General features: G+C 43.1%; 1 protein-coding gene across 2 annotated transcripts in view; it reads right to left on the bottom strand.

Moving 5' to 3' along the window:
• The window catches only part of rcor1 (REST corepressor 1), a 119,512-nt gene that overhangs the window by 21,035 nt on the left and 74,006 nt on the right, over positions 1 to 24,471 (bottom strand). For both annotated transcript variants that reach the window (XM_073039712.1, XM_073039711.1), the window contains exons 6-8: positions 22,121 to 22,242; positions 21,072 to 21,156; positions 4,284 to 4,481 (exon numbers count right to left, since the gene is read on the bottom strand). In XM_073039712.1, coding sequence (XP_072895813.1) covers positions 4,284 to 4,481; positions 21,072 to 21,156; positions 22,121 to 22,242 — 405 coding nt within the window. The remainder of the gene's footprint in view (positions 1 to 4,283; positions 4,482 to 21,071; positions 21,157 to 22,120; positions 22,243 to 24,471) is intronic.

Genomic DNA, 24,471 nt, shown 5'->3' with positions numbered 1-24,471 from the left:
TGCTTAACCCACTGCTCTACTCTCTTCACACCCACGAGTGTGGCTAGGTACAGCTCAAATGCCATCTATAAATTTGCCGATGATATAAATATTGCTGGCAGAATTTCAGATGGTGTTGAGGAGGAGTACGGGAGCAAAATAAATCAGTAAGGCCAAGTAAGATCTTGCACTCAACCTTAGCAAGACCAAGGAATTGATAATAGACTTGAGCAAGGGGAAGACAAGGGAACACAGACCAGTCATAATCGAGGGATCAGCAGTGGAAAGGGTGAGCAGTTTCAAGTTCTGAATGTAAACATCTGGCCCCAACATATCAGTGCAATTACAACGAAGGAACAACAGTAGCCATAATTCATTAGGAGTTTGAGGAGACTTGGTATAACACCAAAGACACTTGCAAATTTCTACAGATATACCGCGAAGTGTTGTCATTGGCTGCATCACCCATCTGGTATCAAGGGGCCACTGCACAGGATGATGGAAAGCTGCAGGAAGTTGTAAACTCAGACAGCCCCATCATGGTTACCATCCTCCCCAGCTTCAGGAACACATTTAAAAGGTGGCATCCATCGTTAAGAACTCCCATTATCCAGGACATGTCCTCTTCTCATTGCTATCATCAAGGAGGTGCTACTAGAGCCTGAAGACACACTCAATGTTTCACAAACACCTTCTCTGCCATCATATTTCTACCTTACCATTTTTCCTCTTTACCACACACGCACACATAATAAACAAAATTACTGTGTGTGTTTATATATTGCTGCAGAAAAACAAGAAATTTCACAACATTTGTCGGTGATACTAAACCTGCGTGATTCTGATTCACTCCCAATCATCTGCCCTACGGTTCCCAAATCTGCACACACTCAGCCTCTTCCACTAGTTTCCCTGCTGGCCCAGTCCCGGAAAACATTCATTCTACCATGCAAGGCTGGGATGATCGGGAGTGGTGATTCTGGGGAAATTTCTACACAGAGAACAGTGAAGGTTAGGTCAGGATTCATTCAAACAGATCAATAGATTTCTGAATATTAATGGAATCAAGTAATATGGGGATAGAGTTAGAAAATGATGCTGAGAATGATCAGTCCCAATTGACTGAACGGTGGAAAACAATCAAGGTGTCCAATGGTCGACATCAACATCGTTTTTTTGCACTAGTTATTTAATTTTTTAAATACAAGTCTTATTGTAATTAGTTTTTAAATTATTAAGTATTGCAAGGTACTGCTGCCACAAAACAAAAATTATGAAATATGCCAGTATAGTACGCTGGTTCTGATACTCACTTCACTGACAGTACAGGCAAAATATAGACTAGATTGATCTTGTCATCAATAATCATGTAATGCAAATCAAATGAAACAGCTTCACATACTTTAGGACTTTTTGCTCATTTTTCTTTCAACCAAATTTAGGAAAAAGTTTTGAAAACATGTTGGAGGTACTCCGATCAGGCAGCATCAGGGTAATGATGAAATGACACTGATCCAAAAGGTATGTCTCTCCAGAGAAGCTGCCTGACATGCTCAATATCTACAGCATCCTGTTTTTTTTTAAACTTACAGCATCAGTTTTAAATGATGGAAATACTCAGCAGGTCAGATAGTATCTGTGGATACAGAATAGAGTCATGAGCATCTGTGCAACAATTATCACTTGGAAAAAGAACTTGGAAGGTTCACAAATATCAATTTCGAAAGAATATTCTGACTCAGTCCAAATGGACTGCCATCAGTGTCCCTATCTTGCAACTGAAGAGAGCCTTGGGCATTCAATCAAACTGTAAGGTGACGTCTGTGCGTGCTATACAGGACTTTCCAATGGGTTCTGACTCCACTACCTTACATAGCAGGCTGGAAGGTCACTTGACTGCTGACAGTATCTCTTAGTGTATGTTAATGGGCAAGAGAAGGAGATAAGCTGCAGGAGAACAACAAGGCAACGAGGAGAGAAGGAATGTGACTAATGGTATTGCTCTTCCAGGAAGCTGCACAGATCAGTCAGGTCAAATATAATTATAAAAATACTGAAGGACAAAGAAAACTGAATTGTATATTTAAAAACACAAAGGAAGGCAGGCATCTAAGTACAGCACCATGCAGATGTCTTAGGCACATGTATATACTGTAGCTAGGATGCCCAGGACTTCTGCACAGTACTGTAGTAATTTTATTATTGTACTGTACTGCTGGTAAAAAAAAAAGTCATGACATAAGTGAGTGATGATAAACCTGACTCTGATATCGGTCTCTATTGTCGATTGACAGTGGGAAGGAAGCAGAGAGAGTGGAATCATGGTTGGGAAAAGGGGAAGGGAGCAGAAAGGTAGGAGGTGTTGTGGATAGTGTGGAAGGCTGTCAGAGGTTACAGCCGGACATCGATAGGATGCAAAACTGGACTGAGAAATGGCAGATGGAGTTCAACCCAGACAAGTGTGAGGTGGTTCATTTTGGTAGGTCAGATATGATGGCAGAATATAATATTAATGGTAAGACTCTTGGCAGTGTGGAGGATCAGAGGGATCTTGGGGTCCGAGTCCATAGGACACTGAAAGCTTCTACGAGGTTGACTCTGTGGTTAAGAAAGCATACGGTGCATTGGCCTTCATCAATCATGAGATTGATTTTAGGATTCAAGAGATAATGTTGCAGCTATAAGACCCTGGTCAGACCCCACTTGGAGTACCATGCTCAGTTCTGGTCACCTCACTACAGGAAGAATGTGGAAACCATAGAAAGGGTGCACAGGAGATTTACAAGGATGTTGCCTGGATTGGGGAGCATGCCTTATGAGAATAGGTTGAGTGAACTCGGCCTTTTCTCCTTGGAGCGAAGGAGGATAAGAAGTGACCTGATAGAGGTGTACAAAATGATCGTTGATCATTGATGCATTGATCGTGTGTATAGTCAGAGGCTTTTTACCAGGACTGGAATGGCTAACATGAGAGGGCACAGTTTTAAGGTGCTTGGAAGTAGGTACAGAGATGTCAGGAGTAAATTGTAGTTGTTTGTGTTCTTCTTTTACACAGAGTGGTGAGTGTGTGGAATGGGATGCTGACAACGGTGGTGGAGGCAGATACGATAAGGTCTTTTAAGAGACTCCTGGACAGGTATATAGAGCTCAGAAAAATAGAGGGCTATGGGTAACCCTAGGTAATTTCTCAGGTATGGATATGTTCGGCACAGCATTGTGGGCCGAAGGGCCTGTATTGTGCCGTAGGTTTTCTATGTTTCTAAAGCACCTGAGAGACATTCTGCAATGGTCATAAAACCAATTGTTTAGAATCAAATGAACTTGCCTGGTGTCAAGGCTGGACATGTCCACCCCACACCAACCCCTCACCTGACATTCCTCTGGCACCTGTCCCACAGCACTCTACCCTCACCATTTCCAACATCCTTTGCTCCCACCAAATTTACAAACTCGTAACTCTCTGCTCCACATTGACAAATATAGTGCTGTACTATATACATGCACCCAAGACTTTTACACAGATACTCTTACTATCTTTCCTTTCAGTTAGTCCTGACAAAGGGACTCGGCCTGAAACGTCGACAGTGCTTCTCCCTATAGATGCTGCCTGGCCTGCTGCGTTCCATCAGCATTTTGTGTGTGTTGCTTGAATTTCCAGCATCTGCAGATTTCCTCGTGTTGATTTTTACACAGAACTGCATTACTGAATTGCAGCAATGATTATAATTGCTGGTAGCAAATTAAATTACATTTATGCCTTTGGATGAAAAGATGCACAGTAGCATATCCTAGCTCTGAGTCATCAGGAAACTACGGGGAAAAGTAAGCTGTGTGGTTGATGCAAGAGCTGTCAAATGGATCAAAGGATAAATATATATGTAGGCAAAAAGACACCGAATGGAGTATGATGCAGGAAAACACCATTTTCCATCATTAGAATAGTAAAACAGCAAATGATGGAAAACTACTAAATGTCTTGTGCTGGTTTAAAAGGAACTGGAAATAAACATGCACGTAAATAAGCAATTATTGCAAAAAGTTCAGAGGTAAGGAAGTCTTGCATTTGTTTCCATGAGATCTCATTTGGGGTACGTCATGCAATTTTTGGACCCGTGTACTATGTAAACATTCGAGTAATTTCTTGAAAGAGAAAGGCTATCCCAGTCAAATAGGTCTTTACTCACTGGGTGAGCATCACTTATTTTTCCTCAAAGTTAACGATCACAAAAGACTTTTCTTGGAAAAACTTCCAAAATGCTACTTAAAAAGCTGCTAAATGTAACTGAAATGAAGTTAGTGCTTACTTGACGTTTAAGAGAGACCAGTTCCATATCAAGCTGCCTTAGGACCGTGTTAGCAGCACCAGAACTTGCAGACAAAGCATCAAGATCCTCTTGAAGAAGAAACATCCCCTTTGGAGGTTTCTGACTTATTCTTTGCTTTCCTTGGACTGTTCTTGTCTCCTTCTTTGTTGGGACACTTTTCACAGTTTGAGAGCCCTGCTGTTTGAAAGAAGTCATAGATTTTTAAAAAAGCTACCATAAAATAAATAGGAATTTAAAAGAAATTTCCATTACTAATCCTGAATGAGAGTATACATTAAAAATAATTCCTTTCTGATATCAAAGGAATTATACAAATCTGTAATGCAATTGTTAAATTCCTTTTCCCTAGAGAACAACATGTGATAGACACAATAAACAAGCTGAAAGATCCCCAAAAAAGCCACGGCCAGCATCTCTTCCATTAATCTGGAGTTTTAAAATTCAGATGACTCCTGGGCACCCACAACTAGCTCTGAACAGCTGAGAATATACTACCTGGTCCTTGACTTCTGGTAGATTTATCACTCTAAGTAGTTACGTTATTTTTTATTTTAGATGTTCTCATGCTGAAGTGATAGCCGTTTCAAAATCTGGAGGAATCTAGTAAAATTTGGGAATTTCTCCAGGGATGTTGTTTGGAAAAATTAAAACACATTAATGTCAATGAAATCCACCAAACTCACTTGCTTTTGAATACAAGGATGTCAAATTTTATAAGGACATACATTGACATATTGATGTCATCCTGAACATCAATGTCCTACAGTTTCTAAAATCCATTTTGGCACATGTATTTTGGCACATGTACTTGACAGATAGACCTCAGTATGTACGGTTGGGAGACTGTAGGTCTGACACAGTGGTCAGCAGCACAGGAGCGCCACAGGGAACCGTACTCTCTCCGGTCCTGTTCACCCTGTACACATCTGACTTCCAATATAACTCGGAGTCCTGCCATGTGCAGAAGTTCGCTGATGACACGGCCATAGTGGGGTGTGTCAGGAATGGACAGGAGGAGGAGTATAGGAAACTGATACAGGACTTTGTGATATGGTGCAACTCAAACTACCTGCGTCTCAATGTCACCAAGACCAAGGAGATGGTGGTGGACTTTAGGAGATCTAGGCCTCATATGGAGCCAGTGATCATTAATGGAGAATGTGTGGAGCAGGTTAAGACCTACAAGTATCTGGGAGTACAGTTGGACGAGAAGCTAGACTGGACTGCCAACACAGATGCCTTGTGCAGGAAGGCACAGAGTCGACTGTACTTCCTTAGAAGGTTGGCGTCATTCAATGTCTGCAGTGAGATGCTGAAGATGTTCTATAGGTCAGTTGTTGAGAGCGCCCTCTTCTTTGTGGTGGCGTGTTGGGGAGGAAGCATTAAGAAGAAGGACGCCTCACGTCTTAATAAGCTGATAAGGAAGGCGGGCTCTGTCGTGGGCAAAGTACTGGAGAGTTTAACATCGGTAGCTGAGCGAAGGGCGCTGAGTAGGCTACGGTCAATTATGGAAAACCCTGAACATCCTCTACATAGCACCATCCAGAGACAGAGAAGCAGTTTCAGCGACAGGTTACTGTCGATGCAATGCTCCTCAGACAGGATGAAGAGGTCAATACTCCCCAATGCCATTAGGCTTTACAATTCAACTGCCAGGACTTAAGAACTTTTTTTAAAGCTATTATTAATGCTTTTTGAGTTAGTGATTTAGATGCATATCATATTATTACTGAGTTAAGTATTGTATGTAATGAGTTTTTGCTACAACAAGTGTATGGGACATTGGAAAAAATGTTGAATTTCCCCATGGGGATGAATAAAGTATCTATCTATCTATCTATCTATATATTGTGTTGACATGGGTGGGGATGTAACGGAAATGGTCACTGGCTGTTAATATGAATAAAGCATTAATCCCTGATTGTACTTGCCTTCTCAAACTCAGCTCCACTGCTTTGGGAGTGAAGTACAATTTCCAGTCAATAACCTTTCACCTGCCCATGCAACAAATGTCTCTAAAGCTCTACATGAAAGGAAGTGAATTTACAAATCTAATAAGAAATAACTGTGTAAACACCTATCCCAGCACACCTTGCTTCTAATGGCAGCCAGTTCAAAGCTACTATTTCATGTTACATATACTGAAGAAAGAACAGCCTGAGAACAAAATAACCCCTCCATCAGTTTCAGCCTGGCTTAAAAACCTGGGGAGGTTGCCAATGGAGTAGCAAAATATATTAATCTTATTTTAGTTCAAAGATAAAATAAACTTTACATGTAACTTTTATATCCAGGATTTTTATGGACAAACTTAATGTAAAAGTGTGCCAGCATGTACCTGCAGTTGAAAAGCAATACAAAACTGTAACCGTATTCAAAGGAAAAGAATATACATGAGAAAACTGATTTCCTATTTTATATTGTTATGTTATTAGTATTGTTTGTACAGACAATTTCCTGCAAATTACCAGCAGAAATAATGAATGCAGGTTCAATTGCAGCAGTTAACAGAAGTGCGGACAAGTACATGGATGGGAGAGGTATGGGTTGATGGGACGAGGCAGAACAACAGGTGGACTAAAGGGCCTGTTTCTGTTCTGTAGTGCTCTATGGCTGTTATTTTCTGAACTCGAACCTCTAGAAAGCACGCAAATAGAGTCACAGATGCACACTTCATCTTTACATTACTTTCCTAATTCTATTTAAACAACTTCAGGTACAAACCAGAAACTACTCCTCCCACTTAAATTTTCAGATTTTATTTTTAATTAATTTTGGGATTTTTGTTTACATTTTTAAGTAGTGCTCAAAGTTGATTCAACAATACATATGCTTTCAAATGCATGCTGTTACCAAAGTTTACATTAACTTTCAGTGCCGCAGCACCAGTATTGCAGAGTTTATATTCCTGGTTAGCAGCAGAAGTGCCCTGTCCCATTTCAATGTACTGATTTGATGCATTGCATATAAAACTGAAAACCTAATCTCAATTTCTGGAGCATTACAGATGCTATATCACCTCAGATTCCTTTCCCTCCACTACTGTTTTGAATAATGGGGCCACTACTGCTGAGACAGGATTCCAAAGAAACACCATTCTCTGTATAAAGAAATTTCTCCTTTAGTCCTAAATGATTTCACCTCATTTTGTTATTATCACACTTAGTTCTATATACCTCTGAAAGGGCAATCTTCCTTCCTGCATCCAGCTTGTCAAGACCCATCTGAATGGTGCAAACTAAATCATTTGCAGCTCAACATTAGTAAGACAAAGGAGATGATGATGGACTTTAGGAAGACCAAGCCTGCAGTGTTCCCTGTTACTACTGACGGTAAGGACTTGGATGTGGTGAGGACCTACAAGTACTTGGGAGTACACCAGGATGACAGACTCACATGGAGCACCAGCACACAGGCTGCGTACAAGAAGAGCCAGAGTTGCCTCTACATCCTGAGGAAACCAAGATCCTTTGGAGCATGCAGGCCTCCTTCACATGTTCCACCAGTCTGTTGTCACCAGTAGTCTTCTATGTGATGGTGTTCAGGGGCAATGTCATCAACATGGGTAATGCCAACAGGCTCAATAAACTGACTAGGAAGTCTGGCTCTGTTAAAGGAGTCAAACTGGACACACTGGAGGCTTTGGTAGAACAAAGGACCCTACGAAAAATCCTGGCAATTCTGGACAATGTTTCTCATCCTCTGCATGCCACCTTGGCTGAACAGAGAAGCGCTTTTAGTAACAGGCTAAGCCAACTTCACTGCTCCAAAGAGCACTATATGAGGTTATTCTTACACTTGGCCATTAGGCTCTATAATGAGTGCAACTATGGTCAGGGAGATGAAGATCCCCTCCTGTTAAACTGTTGGTGGTAACCTGTTTTTCATTCTTTCTACTTCTCTTCTAATATTTCTATCTGTGCACTTGGAATGCTTATGTGACACTGCAATTTCCCTTGGGATCAATAAAGTATCTATCTGTCTATAAACCACTCAGACTCTTCACATCCAATCCTGGCAAGAGTCTGGTGAATCTCCACTACATTTCCTGTATGCCAAGAGCATCCTTTCTTAGCTAAGTAAGAAGTGCACTGTCACCAAGTAATGATTTGTTTATTCAAACCTTTTCATAAAGGCTCACATATTCATTCTCTAATCACTTATTGTCACTACATGTTGGCCTACAATGACTTCTGTGCAAGGAAACCCAAACCCATTTGAGCAAGTGCCCATGGTCTGGAATGTCATTCACAGGCCCTTTGGAATTTACAGTTTACAAGCTTACTAAATCTAGTCCATTTTTGACTGACACATTACTTCAGTATCTCATTCTCCCTCGGCCCTTGCTTCATTGATACCTTTTACAGGATTAAAAAAAATATTTTCCCACAAAGTAATTGTTTAGTTCTTTTTCCCCATTCATAAATTCTGATTTTTATGGGGAGCACATTTACCCTTGCTAGTCTTTGCTGCAGATCCACAAAATTCTGACAATACTTCTTAGTTTGTAGCAGTCAACTCATTCTGCTTTCTCTTTCACAATTTTTTGATTCTTCTTTGCCATTCTCTAAAATACTCTCTCCACTTCCAGGTTATGTGTTTTTTTTTGCAATATACGTACCATTTAATTCAATGTTTGCCACCAACTGTCAATCTAACTTTTCAATGTATTTGCCCATTCAACGCTTGCCAACGCTCGCTTTGATTGCCAACTATCCAAACTGGACCCCCTACAATTCGCCTACCAACACAACCAATTGACAGATGTCACAATAGCCACTGCTCCACATACCATCTTTACACATCTGGAGAAGAAGGATGCTTATGTGAGAATGCTGTTCTTGGACTACAGTTCAGCATTCAACACCATAATTCCATCCAGGCTCGACAGAAAACTCAAGAGACCTCGGCCTTGACCCTGCCACGTGCAGCTGGATCCTGGACTTCCAGTCAGATGGCCAGCAGGTGGTAAGAGTGGGCTCCCTCACCTCCACCCCTCTGACTCTCAACAAAGGAGCCCCTCAGGGCTGTGTACCAAGTCCATTCCTTTACTCCCTGTATACCTATGACGGTGTCACCATCCACAGGTTTAATATGCTAATTAAATTTGCTGATGACACTACAATGATTGGCCTAATCTCAAATAATAACGAGGTGGCCTACAGGGAAGAAGTCATCTCTCTGACACAGTGGTGTCAAGGAATCAACCTCTCTCTCCCTCAATGTCGCAAAAACAAAGGAGCTGGTTGTGGATTACAGGAGGAATGGAGACAGGCTTCAAGTTTCTCGGCGTTCACATCACTGAAGACGTGGTCTGTACACACCAGCTGTGTGGTGAAAACCTCTTTCACTTCAGACGGTTGAGGAAGTTTGGTAAGGGCCCCCAAAGCTCAAGAACTTTCTACAGGGGCACAACTAAGAGCATCCTGATTGGATGCATCACTGCCTGGTATGGGAACTGTACCTCCCTTAACTGCAAGATACTACGGAGAGTGACAGGTGTGGACAGCCTAGCGAATCTGTAATTGTGAACTCCCCACGATTCAGGACATTTACAAAGACAGGTGTAACAAAAAAAAAAGGCTTGAAGGATCACTGGGGACCCGAGTCACCCCAATCACAATCTATTACAGCTGCTGCTATCTGGGAAACAGTACCGCAGCAAAAAAGCCAGGACCAACAGGCTCTGGGCAACTTCTTCCACCAGACCATCAGAGTGATTAACTCACAATAATTTGAGTGGATTTCTATATTACATTGACTGTTCTATTTCTTATAAATTACAATGCTTGCACATTTAGACAGAGACATAACAAAGATTTTTACTCCCCATGTATGTGATGGAGGTAAGAAATAGTCAATTTGATTCAGTTCATGTCTTTGCAGTTCTTTTCTTTAGGTATTAAGACTTTGGCTTCAGATTGAACTTTTGTCACTTTGAAAATCAATGCAAAAATGGTATCATACAGCAATTAATCTTCACGAACAGTCCCTTTACAACAAGATCATTCAATAACCCATTACCACTGCTCAAATTGGATCTAAACTATATTTTTTACTGCTAGGGTTTTTGTCATAGATCTAGAAAGAAGGAAAGTGGTCAGAAAGTAGCTAAAACGCAAAGCAGAGGAATGACATTCAGTAACTTGCTCAGACAATGGTGAAATTCGGAGAACCATGCTTATTCAAATTGGCAGACCTTTTGGTGAATGGCTTTGAAAAAGAGCAGCAACAGTTCGGATTCTGCTACATAAATTCGAGCTTTACAGCAAATATTTGTCAGTGGGCTTTAAAAAATGTGCCACATGTATGGTAAACAACTAAAAAACACTTATTACCCCTCAAACATACTGATCTACCTAGCAATTGTGCTGCATGCATCAGATTTATGTTTTATGATAAGAACAAAAACAGGAGAAAAACTATAACGGGTGATAAGGAAGCTGTACAAGTATGTAATGCTCTCTAATAATGTTGGTTGGAAGGAAAATTCTTCACAGATTAAAAACACAATAGGTTGATGTGATAGATGAACTGATTTTGCAAACACGTAATGAAGTTACTGTGACCTGAAATTAATTTGCTCTAATTTTGAAAGGATAGACATGAAATCACCTGCGACTTGTTTCCTACTGTGCCAAATAATAGCTTTAAGTCTGCTTCTTCAAGCAAGAGTTGCACTGATGATTCATTCAAAGTTGAAACAAGCTTGATTTGCAATTTGCCAGGAAGTGGGTTTTGCACCAAAAATTACACCACAATGTTTGCTTAGTGTTCCTTTACCAAGGCTGTTAGCTTCTTGGTTAAATAAGAGAAATTTCAAACATTGCTTTAGGAGATGCAGGTTAAAAATTCAGTCTGATTAACTTCGGTAAAAGTTTTCATTTTCACTCATTTTATTGCTCACACCTTCAGTTGTTTTGCCCTACCTGGATCACATCTTTTCCTTTTCTTCCCTCCCAACACTGCCAAATGGATGTTGTGCAATGAGCTAGAATTGATTAGAAAGCTTAAGGTGAAAGAATCCTTGGGGGAAAGTGATCATAATATGATCAAAATTGTAGAAGAAGCAGAAGTCAGATGTATCAGTATTACAGTGGAGTAAAAGGAATTACAGAGGCATGAGAGATGAGTTGGCCAGAACGGATTGGAAAAGAACACTGGCAGGGCTGATGGCAGAGCAATTCAGAAGTCAAAGAATATATACAAACCTCATTTCCAGAAAAGTTGGGCTATTTTCCAAAATGTAATAAAAACAAAAATCTGTGATATGTTAATTCATGTGAACCTTTATCTAACTGACAAAAGTATAAAGAAAAGATTTTCAATAGTTTAACTGACCAACTTAATTGTATTTTGTAAATATACACAAATTTAGAATTTGATGGCTGCAACACACTCAACAAAAGTTGGGACAGAGGCATGTTTACCATTGTGTTACATCACCTTTCCTTTTAATAATACTTTTTAATTGTTTTGGAACTGAGGATACTAATTATAGTAGATTTGCAATTGGAAATTTTGTCCATTCTTGCTTGATATAAGACTTCAGCTGCTCAACAGTCCGTGGTCTCCGTTGTCTGATTCTCCTCTTCATGATGCGCCATACATTTTCAATAGAAGATAGATCTAGACTGGCAGCAGGCCAGTCAAGCACACACACTCTGTGTGTACAAAGCCACGCTGTTGTAGCCTGTGCAGAATGTGGTCTGGGATTATCCTGCTGAAATAAGCATGGATGTCCCAGGAAGAGACGTCGCCTTGATGGCAACATATGTCTCTCTAAAATCCTAATATACGCCTCAGGGTCAATGGTACCTCCACATACATGCAACTCACCCGTGCTGTGGGCACTGGTGCACCCCCATACCATCACAGATGCTGGCTTTTGCACCTTTCACTGATAACAATCAGGATAGTTGTTTTCATCTTTGGCACGGAGAACTCAACGCCCGTTTTTTCCGAAAACTAGATGAAATGTGGACTCATCTGACCACAGCACATGGTTCCACAGTCTTTCGGTCCATCTGAGATGAGCTCAGGCCCAGAGAACTTGCTGGCGTTTCTGCATAGAGTTGATGTATGGCTTCCTCCTTGCGTAATACAGTTTCAATTTGCATTTCTGGATGCAGCGACAGACTGTGTTAAGTGACAATGGTTTTCCGAAGTACTCCCGAGCCCTGGTGGCTATAATTGTCACAGTAGCATGACGGTTTCTTAGGCAATGCCACCTGAGGGCTCGAAGATCACACGCATTCAACAGTGGTTTCCGACCTTGCCCTTTACGCACTGAGATGTCTCTGAATTCTCTGAATCTTTTCACAATATTATGTACTGCAGATGTTGAAAGACCTAAATTCTCTGCAATCTTGCATTGAGAAATGTTCCTTTTGAACTGACTAACAATTTTCTCACGAATTTTGGCACAAAAGGGTGAGCCACGACCCATCCTTGCTTGCAAAGACTGAGCCTTTGATGGACACTACTTTTATACCCAGTCATGATACCTCACCTGCTACCAATTAGCCTGCTTAATGTGGAGTCTTCCAAACCGGTGTTACTTGAATATTCTGTGCACTTTTCAATCTTATTTTAACTCTGTCCCAACTTTTGTTGAGTGTGTTGCAGCCATCAAATTCTAAATTTGTGTATATTTACAAAATACAATTAAGTTGGTCAGTAAAACTATTGAAAATCTTTTCTTTGTACTTTTGTCAGTTAAATAAAGGTTCACATGAATTACCATATCACAGATTTTTGTTTTTATTACATTTTGGAAAATAGCCCAACTTTTCTGGAAATGGGGTTTGTATATCCCAAAGAGGAAGTAGTATTCTAAAGGCAAGATGACACAACCATATAACCATATAACAATCACAGCACGGAAACAGGCCATTCCAGCCCTCCTAGTCCGTGCTGAACTCTTAATCTCACCTAGTCCCACCTACCCGCACTCAGCACATAACCCTCCACTCCTTTCCTGTCCATATACCTATCCAATTTTACCTTAAATGACACAACTGAACTAGCCTCTACTACTTTACAGGAAGCTCATTCCACACAGCTATCACTCTCTGAGTAAAGAAATACCCCCTTGTGTTTCCCTTAAACTTTTGCCCCCTAACTCTCAAATCATGTCCTCTCGTTTGAATCTCCCCTACTCTCAATGGAAACAGCCTATTCACGTCAACTCTATCTATCCCTCTCAAAATTTTAAATACCTCGATCAAATCCCCCCTCAACCTTCTACGCTCCAATGAATAGAGACCTAACTTGTTCAACCTTTCTCTGTAACTTAAGTGCTGAAACCCAGGTAACATCCTAGTAAATAACTGTGGCTAACAAGTCAAAGCCAGCATAAAAGCCCAATACAGCATTGCTTAATGGTAAGTAAGAGGACTGGGAAGCTTTTAAAAATCAATAGAAGGTAGCTGAAGTCATTAAGCAGGTTAAAATGAAATACTAAAGTAAACTAGCCAATAATATTAAAGAGGATACCAGGAGTTTCTTCAGATACATAAAGTGTAAAAGCGAGGCAAGAGTGGATATCGGACCACTGGAAAAAGATGCTGGAGAGGTAGTAATGGGGGACATCGAAATAGCATACAAACAGAATAAGTATTTTGCATCGGTCTTCACTGTGGAAGACATTAGCAGCATAATGGAAGTTCCAGGTGTTTACCAGAACTAGACAGAGAGTTCTTGGAAAACTGAAAGGGCTGAAGGTGGATAAGTCAACTGGACCAGATGGTGTACCATAGACACAGGAACAGAATTATGCCATTTGTCCCATCGAGTCTGCTCCACCAATCAATCATGGCTGATCTTTTTATCCCCTCCTCAGTCCCACTAGCCAGGCTTCTCCCCGTAACCTTTGAGCCATGTCCAAAAAAAAAAAGCCCATCAATGTCTGCCTTAAAATACACCCAATGACCTGGCCTCTACAGCTGCCTGTGATGACAAATTCATCACCCTCTGGTTAAAAAAAAATTCTCCCAATCTGTTTTAAATTGTTGCCCCTCTATCTTGAGGCTGTGCCCGCTCATCCTTGACACCCCTCATCATGGGAAACATCCCTTCCCATTCTACCAAGTCTTTAAATATTCAAAAGATTTCAATGAAATTCCCCTTCATCCTTCTAAATTCCAGTGAGTACAGACCAAGAGTCAAATGTTCCTGGTATGATAAACACTCTCATTCCTGAATCATCCTTGTGAATCTACTCTAAACACTCTCCAATGGCAGCACATCTTTTATTAGATGAGGAGCCCAAAACTGTTCACAATACTCAAGGTGAGGCCTCACCAGTACCTTATAAAGCCTCAACATCACATCCCTGCTCTTGTATAACAGATCTCTTGAAATGAATGCTAACATTGCATTTGCCTTCCTCACCACTGACTCCGGGTTTAGAAAATAGTCTGCATATCTATTTCTTCTGCAAATGTGCATAACCATGCATTTTCCAACATTGTATTTCATTTGCTGCTTCCTTGCATATTCTTCTAATCTATCCAAATCCTCCTTCAGCCTGTTTCCTCAACACTACCTGGCCCTCCACCAATTTTTGTATCATCTGCCAAATTGGCAACAAAGCCATCTATTCCAAAATCTAAATCACTGGCAGCTAACTTATTCCCATTCACATTCTTTTTACGTTATATTGTGGCGATCCACTTCCCAGCGCACTCGAACTGGCTCACAAAGCGGCACGCTCTGGCATTGAGGCTGGTCGCAAAAAGGGCGCCAAGCCTGCTTCACCAGCAAGGGGAAAAGCCCGCGCGCGGGACGGGACTGTGAATATGTGCCCCCTACAGCATTCCCGCCCGGGGAGGGCAGGATCAGGAAGGCTTTAAAGCGAGGCCGCGAAGTTTGAATAAATCTCTTTTTGCAACTGCAGCTCACCGACTCCGTGCCGTTATTTCAGTGCCGCGTGTAGTACACTGCTACAATTGGTGACCCCGACGGCCCAAACAATATTTGGGCCGAAGATGAACAACGCTGCATCTATTCATGCAGTTTCGTTAAAACTGCCAAGATTCTGGACGCTGCAACCTCACCTACAGTTCCAGAAAGCAGAAGCCCAATTCCGCATTCGGCAGATAACCTCGGATGCCACACGTTACTACTATGTGGTGAGCTCCCTCGACCAGGAGACAGCCGCCCAGGTTGAGGAGTTCATACAGTCGCCCCCAGAGGACGGCAAATACACAGAATTCAAAGCCTTGCTCATAAGGACTTTCAGACTCTCACGGCACGAGCAAGCTGCCCGCTTACTGCACCTGGATGGTTTGGGAGACAAGCCGCCGTCGGCTTTGATGAACGAGATGCTCTCCCTGGCTGGAGGTCACAAGCCCTGCCTCATGTTTGAGCAGGCATTCCTGGAGCAGCTGCCCGAGGACATACGCCTGCTGCTGTCCGACGCGGATTTCAGCGACCCCCGGAAGGTGGTGGCCAGGGCGGACGTGCTGTGGAAAGCCAAGGAGAGTGGGGCGTCCGTCGCACAGATCACCAGGCCACGCTCCCAGCAGCAAACCAGACCAGGCCGGCCGCAGAGCCCGCTAACCCCAGAGGCAGGGGTGAGGAGACCAACGAACAATGGTGTTTCTACCACCAGCAGTGGGGCGCAGAAGCCCGCCACTGTCGCCTGCCCTGCAAGTTCCCGGGAAATGCCAGGGCCAGCTGCCGCTGATGGCTACGGCGGCTGGCCATCGGGATAGCCTCCTGTATGTCTGGGACAAGTGGTCGGGACGCCGCTTTTTGGTCGACACCGGAGCCGAGATCAGCGTCTTACCTCCGACGAGTTACGACACCCGCAACAGAGAACCGGGTCCCACCCTGAGGGCCGCAAACAGCAGCACAGTAAGGACCTACGGCACCCGTACGGTGCGGCTACAGTTCGGCTCCAGCCGGTTCACGTGGGACTTCACACTGGCTGCCGTAGCCCAACCACTCCTGGGAGTGGATTTTTTGCGGGCTCACAGCCTATTGGTCGACCTGCCAAGGAAGAGACTGGTCCACGCCGAGACCTTTCAAACGTTCTCCCTGGGTGAAGCCCAGTTGCCGGCCCCACACCTAGACTCCATCACGCTGTCCGACAACGACTTCACCAGAGTCCTGGCGGATTTCCCATCGGTTCTGGCACCGCAGTTCATGGCAGCCATGCCCAGACACGGCGTACAGCACCACATCTCGACACAAGGACCACCCCCCACACCCGTGCTCGAAGGCTTCCCCCGGACAAGCTCCGACTGGCGAAGGAGGAGTTCAAGAGGATGGAAGAATTAGGGATCATACGGCGGTCCGACATCTCATGGGCCTCCCCCCTGCACATGGTGCCCAAAGCAACAGGGGGCTGGAGACCATGCGGCAACTACCGCAGGCTGAACGAGGCTACAACACTGGACCACTACCCTGTGCCGCACATTCAGGACTTTGCAGCAAACCTGCACGGCGCACGGATCTTCTCCAAGGTAGACCTCGTCCGGGGATACCATCAAATCCCGATGCACCCGGATGACGTCCCCAAAACGGCACTCATCACCCCTTTCGAGTTCTTCCGCATGCCGTTCGGCCTAAAGAATGCCGCACAGACGTTTCAGCGGTTAAAGGATGCGGTGGGACGCGACCTGGACTTCGCTTTCATCTATTTGGACGACATCCTCATAGCCGCAGCAGTCATCAGGAGCATCTGTCTCACCTCCGTTAACTCTATGCCCGACTGAGTGAATACGGCCTGACAATCAACCCGGCCAAATGCCAGTTCAGGCTCGACGCCATCGACTTCCTGGGCCACAGGATTACTAAAGACGGGGCAACCCCTCTGCCCGCCAAGGTAGACGCGGTCCGCCATTTTCCCCGACCCAACACAATCAAAGGCAATTTGTGGGTATGGTGAATTTCTACCACCGCTTCCTCCCTTCAGCTGCCCAAATCATGCGCCCCCTGTTCGCCCTGATGTCGGGTAAGGACAAGGACATTACCTGGGACGAGGAGTCCGCCGCCGCTTTCATTAAAACCAAAGAAGCCTTAGCAAACGCCGCAATGCTAGTGCACCCCAGAACAGACGTCCCTACCGCCCTCACAGTGGACGCATCTAACACGGCAGTCAGTGGAGTGCTGGAACAACTCATCAAGGGTCGCTGGCAACCCCTGGCGTTTTTCAGCAAACACCTACGACCACTCAAGCTCAAATACAGTGCTTTCGACCGGGAACCGTTGGCGCTATATCTGGCAATCCGGCATTTCAGGTACTTCTTAGAAGGTAGGCCTTTCACCGCGTTCACGGACCACAAACCTCTTACCTTTGTGTTCACGAAAGCATCCGACCCCTGGTTGTCCTGCCAGCAGCGACATCTGTCCTACATCTCCGAATACACGACGGATGTCCGGCATGTCTCAGGTAAGGACAATGTCGTGGCGGACGCCCTCTCCCGCCCTAACATCCAAGCCCTGTCCCAGGGGGTAGACTATGAAGCGCTGGCGGAGGCGCAGCAGGCAGACGAGGAGATCCCAAGTTACAGAACTACAGTCTCTGGTTTGCAGCTCCAGGACCTTCCCGTAGGCCAAGGTGAGAGGACCCTACTCTGTGACGTCACCACCGGCCAAACCCGCCCCATCGTTCCGGCAGCCTGGCGGTGGCACGTTTTCAACTCCATTCACAACTTAGCGCACCCCTCCATCAGGACAACCGTCGGATGGTGGCCAACAGGTTCGTTTGGCACGGACTCCGCAAGCAGGTCAGTGAATGGGCCAGAACGTGTATGCACTGCCAAACAGCCAAGGTGCAGCGGCACACCAAAGCTCTGGCGCAGCAGTTCCACCCCACCCTCCGGCGTTTCGACCACATTCACGTGGATATCGTGGGTCCCCTGCCAGTGTCGCGAGGAGCGCGGCACCTCCTGACTATCGTGGACCGGTTCACAAGATGGCCAGAAGCGGTCCCGCTCGCCGACACTACCTCTGAATCTTGCGTTCGGGCCGTGATTGCCACCTGGGTATCTCGCTTTGGTGTACCGGCCCACATTACCTCCGACAGAGGCGCCCAGTTCACCTCCAGCCTGTGGTCAGCCATGGCCAGCCTTTTGGGGACACAGCTGCACCACACAACTGCCTACCACCCACAGTCAAATGGACTGGTGGAGCGTTTCCACCGTCACCTGAAGTCGGCTCTCATGGCCCGCCTCAAAGGGCCTAACTGGGCGGACGAGCTCCCTGGGTCCTGCTCGGAATCCGCACGACACCCAAAGAAGATCTGCACACCTCGTCGGCCGAGTTGGTGTACGGCGCACCCCTGGTCGTCCCAGGAGAGTTCATACCAGCCCCAAGGGGGCAAGAAGAAGAACCCGCAGCAGTCCTGGGCAGACTACACGAGAGGCTCGGTAACCTGGCCCCCATAACCCACTTCACAGCATGGGCAGAACCCGACCTGTGTACCCAAAGACCTGTGAAACCGTAAGTTCGTTTTTGCACGACGAGGCAGACATCGGGCAATGTTACAGAGGTCCTACGAGGGGCCGTTTACGGTGATCAGAAACAACGGGTCCACATTCGTGCTGGACATTGGGGGGAAAGAGGAGGTTTTCACGGTGGACCGACTCAAACCAGCCCATGTGGACTTGGTGCAGCCGGTCGAGATTCCGGCACCGCGGCAGACCTCCCAAACAGAGTCTGACCCAGACTGTGGTCATTGGGGGGTGTATCGCCGGTTCTGAGGGGGGGGGGTTATGTGGCGACCCACTTCCCAGCGCACTCAAACCGGCTCACAAAGCGGCGCGCACCAGCATTGAGGCCGGTCCCAAAGAGGGCGCCAAGCTTGCTTCACCAGCAAGGGGGAAAAGCCCGCGCGCGGGACAGGACTGTGAATATGCGCCCCCTACAGCATTCCCGCCCGGGGAGGGCGGGATCAGGAAGGCTTTAAAGCGAGGCCGCGAAGGTTGAATAAATCTCTTTTTGCAACTGCAGCTCACCGACTCCGTGTCGTTATTTCAGCGCTGCGTGTAGCACACCGCTATAATATGTCAATGATTTGGATGATGTAATTGATGGCTTTTTTTGCAAAGTTTGCAGACGACATGAAGATATGTCTAGGGGCGGGTAGTTTTGAGGACATAGAGAGGCTGTAGAAGGACTTAGATTAAGAGAATGAGCAAAGAAGTGGCAGATGGAATACAGTGTTGGGAAGTGTATGGTCATGCACTTTCTTAGAAAAAAAATGAAAGGCTTGACTTATAAATGGAGAGAAAATACAAAAAACTGAGACGTGAAGGGGCTTGGGAGACCTTGTGTGGGATTCCCTAAAGATTAATTTGCAGGTTGAGTCTATGAGGAAGACAATTGCAATGTTAGCATTCATTTCAAGAGGACTAGAATATAAAAGCAAGGATGTAATGATGAAACTTTACTTGGAGTATTGTGAGCAGATTTGGGTCCCTCACCTTAGAAAGGATGTGCTGAAGCTGGAGATGGTTCAAAGGAGGTTTACGACAATGATTCCAGGATTGAAAAGGTTATGAAGAGTGCCTGATGGCTCTGGACCTGTATTCACTGGAATTCAGAAGAACGAGGGATGACCCCATTGGTCCCCATCAAATGGTGAAAGGCCTTGATAGAGTGGATGTGGAGAGGATGTTTCCTATGGTGGGAGAGTCTAAGACCGTGAGGACAAAGCCTCAGAATAGAGGGGTGTCCGTTTTGAAAGGAGACAAGGAGGAATTTCTTTAGCCAGAGTGTGATGAATCTGTGGAATTCTTTGCTACAGTCAGCCGTGGAGACCAAATCTTTAAGTATATTTAAGGCAGATATTGACATATTCTAGATTGGTCCAGGCATGAAGAGATACAGGGAGAAGCAGGAGCGAGGCTGAAAGGAAAAATGGATAAGCCATGATGAAATGGGAGAGCAGACTCAATGGGCCAAATGGCCTAAATCTGCTCCTATATCTTATGGTCTTAAATACATATGACTACATTTGATCAATAGTTTATATACACATTTAGAAAGCTGCCTGTAGCTTGATAAAAGCAAGATGTAACTCTACATTATAGCTACATTAGTTTTTTTTTATATAAACACACAGGCAAAATGCTGATATTTTCAAATGGAACCCTGAAAGTCTTTTCTTAAAAAAATCAGTTAAAATTGAAAAATCCAAGTCTAAATTGTTCCTCCAAATACATTCAGAGCTTATGTTTAGTGCAATCCTAACAAAAAGGAATATTTGGACCAAATCCCTAGATAAGTGTGGAATTATTTGGAAGAATAAAATGAGGTATGGGATAAAGAACAAATTTATAAGCTTTTCAAGGTGTTTGAAGGAATCTCCATATTATTAATGTGGTTCAAAATCACTGATTTTTTATTTCAGCTACATGTTTAATTTTCATAGGTTTAACCCTGCAGCTGAAATAAGTACAATTTAGACTTCTGCTTTTGTGCTTAACCAAAGCTACATATTTGCATTGGATGGCATCTGTGTGACAGCTTTCCAATTGAGTCAGAATCATTTGATTGAATGATAATTGTCAAAATTTTGAAATGCCGCTGTTGTTTTTAAATTTACTTTGATATCTAAATTTAAATTTAGGGAGTACCTCGAACAAAACGGTTCTAATCAAAATGATCTTGCAGTATTTGAGGTTATTTATTAAAATTTGTCTTTTTCCAGCCACGACCATAACTTAAAATTTCTACTGAAATAAAACCTGGTGGGATACTGACAAAGAAATACAAACTGCACAGTTGATCAGAAAGAGAAAGTCAGCTTACCTCTTTCTTTGCCTCTTTGTTTGGATCAATTTCACTATCAACAACACTGCTTGTATTTACATTAGATTCTTCAATTTCATCACCACTGTAGAAGAAAACCCGATTTGGTTATGTCATAGAATTCAACAAAACTTGGCAATTCAACATTCAATGACAATATTTACCAGAATCATACAATCCCCCAAAAAGATAAACTGCACGTAACACTTTTACAAATAACAAACTGTCTCACAGTAGACCACACTACATTCAGCTTTGCTTGCATGAGTGGGAGTTCACTCTAAATTTACTAACTCACTAACGTTAAATGAAATTAAATCAATACTTTTGGCACAACTAAATCATCCTGCGAGCTAAGGAAGCAGTTGTATCTGACTGATGAGGATCTCAGTGGAGCATCGGCAGCAAAAATCTGAAGCACCAAAAGTCCGAGCGTGAAAATCTGGGCTTAATTTCCCCAGCATTCAGATAATTGATTAGTGCATTGGAAAATAATACTGGAAGCAGCTCCAGTGTACGGATACAGTATGCTGATGTTATAGAAGCTGCTGCAGGCTGGTCATAGCTATAAGATAGCTGAGCAAATGATTCACAACTTGATGCCCCAGAAGATTGATTACACACAAAATCAAAAACGAATTTGACTTATTTTGTGAACTGATAAAATAACATTGTATCATGAACATATCAGATTGGCACAATAATCAGATGACATCAGTATTTGTTTTCACATATTTACCATCTTTAATGTTCTAGTGAAGTTTTGTGTGAAACTGCTTACATCAGTCAGCATAATAAGAAATTTCAACTTTAATTTATGCTGGGAAGTGAAATCTTGCTAAAATTCACAATATTCAGGAAAATTGTACTAAAATTCATAAAGGCAAGGACTGAAATTTAAAACAATTGAAAATGTTGAAAGAAAACCAAACATGTGAAAATAACCACAAAATATCTAACCTGAAGTATACTCAAAAATCAAGTTTTATAAAGTTTACTATAAAATTGCATCAGAATAATAGGAAAAGGCTGCTGTAACATTTAATTACCTTCCTTCTTTATCCCTTTTCATTTGCTTGCGAGCATGACGATCCATTACACTAGTCTTTGTTCGTGTCTTCTTCCATGAGTAATAGAACTTTACTAAGCTTGCTATGGATTTGTCAGGTAGCTGTAAAAAATATATATAATGGACATAGCTGAACAATTTTGTGAAGTTCAATCAAATTTCAAATTCCAGATAATGTCATTTCTCAGTTGTACTGTTGTCAAAGTTTGAAATCAAAGTGCATTTCAACCCTCTGATTAATACATGCAAGAACACAAGTATAATCAAGGGAAATGGTACAGGATGAGTGGAAGATGAAATTGGTGTAATTATCAGCCCAGATTCTACTGAAAGGTGCATCAGGCAGAATGGAATGCAAGGCCTACCATTCCTATTTTATAGTCTGATTTTCAATTATGTTATCACACGTCATGAAAGTACATATAGTACATATGAAAGTGACCAACCCAACTTGCTGAGTTCCTCTCACTTGTTTGTTGCTCCAGATTCCTGCATCTGCAGTCTCTTGCACCTCCAGACAAACGCATCAATTGTAATTACACTACTGAGTGAAAATGATTCAAATTTCAGACCCACTCATACACTTATGATAATTTGGACAATCATATCTTGGGTAGCAGTTTTATTCCGTGTGGGATAGAACAATAGCTGGGGCAAAGGTCCGGGGAAGAAATCAATGACTGCTTTGAATTCAATAGACTTGTCGAAAAGCATAGGATTGACACTTGGGCTTCAATGTCAAACAGTGTGCCAACTCTTATCTTTCTTGTTCAGAGATGAATAAAATAGCTTCAAAAATGAGCCGGAAAACATGTTCTCTAAATGAAATTCAAAAATGTCATATACTATGGTGCACTTAGGACTTATTTTATATATACTACAGTTTGGGGGGCATTTGTTCTTTAAAATATACTTCAAATTATTTGCCTACAAAGATTTATTGCAGGACTGCATTCAATAAGTTAGTTTTAAAATTGGATTACCATCTCCTGTAATGCACCAAGATTTGACTGCAATAGGTTTTCATTGCATAATGGAAGGTTTACTGAAAGTGAAAAATAATGCAGCCCCATGGTAGAAAGCCTTCAACAAACACCGGATCCCATGGCTTAGATGCAATTCCCACAACTTGGTTTGAAAGAGTTCCATGCAGGGATCTACTGCAAGCTCAAGAGACCAAGAAAGAGCTTTTTGATTGTTTGGAAAGGCTCTTTATGAAATACTTCAGGTCGTGAAGTGGGCTGCCTGCACCACAAGGACAAGGCGCATTACAAAAGACGTCCTATTGGGGGAAGGAGTGAGAAACTGAGAGTGGTCCAATGTCAGTTACAGGGATCCTGTAACTGGGATGTGAACCAGGCTGTCTTGGTGGCTTCATAAACATATACAGGGGGACGTCACATGACGACGTAGGATCGAGACGTGGAAATCCAGCTCTCCCGTAAAAAACTAATAAATTAATGTTTAAGTGAAGAAAAGTAAGTAAATATTTTCTAAAAGCTACGTCTAAACTACTCAGGATTTTCCTTAGATATGCCTCCTAAACAGACAAAGAAGAAAACTACTACTTTGAAGACAGTACAAGCTGGGACGGCCGCCATGAAGAAGCCTTGGACTCAAGTGCATCTCACCTCCGGCGATGCAGAACAGGAATCGGCGGCAACATCAACAGTCTCCAAGAAGAAACAACAGGAACTGCGCGTGCGCGAAGGAAAGGGCATGCGCAAACATGAGCAATTTGAACTACAAATCCCAGCTATGATTGGAAGTGGAAGTGAAAATGAACCCGAGGTGGATTCGGATTCTCTGGAACATACAGATGAAGATGAGGAGGTAAAAGAAGAACAACAGGAAGAGGTTGGAGGTGGAAGATATTCCGGAGACACAAGAGAAGCTTTGGCACAAATAATGCATGAATTAAAAGAATTAAAAACATTAAAAATAATAAAAGATATTAAAAATATGAAGACTATGTTTGATAAAATGGTGAAAAAACAGGAGAAAATGGACAAGAAAGTTAAAAAGCTGGAAGAAATAACGGGAGACACTATGGATAGAGTGAATAAAATGGAAGATAATATTCTTGCCTGGACATCAGAAAGAAAACGACCGTTGGAAAAAATAGACGTGCGTGAAAATTTTAGTAGACGAAATAATATTAAAATTGTTGGTCTTAAAAGAAGGGATAGAGGAAGAGGATCCAATAAAATTTTTTCAAAACTGGATCCCGGAAAATTTGGAAATGGAAGAGGGAACCCAGTTGATTGAAATCGAAAGGGTCCACAGAGCCTTCAGACCAAAACCTCAACCTGATCCAAACCCACGACCAAT

The sequence above is a fragment of the Hemitrygon akajei genome, chromosome 3 (assembly GCF_048418815.1).
Source record: "Hemitrygon akajei chromosome 3, sHemAka1.3, whole genome shotgun sequence".
Classification (NCBI taxonomy): domain Eukaryota; kingdom Metazoa; phylum Chordata; class Chondrichthyes; order Myliobatiformes; family Dasyatidae; genus Hemitrygon; species Hemitrygon akajei.
This window is presented reverse-complemented; position numbering and strand designations above follow the sequence as displayed.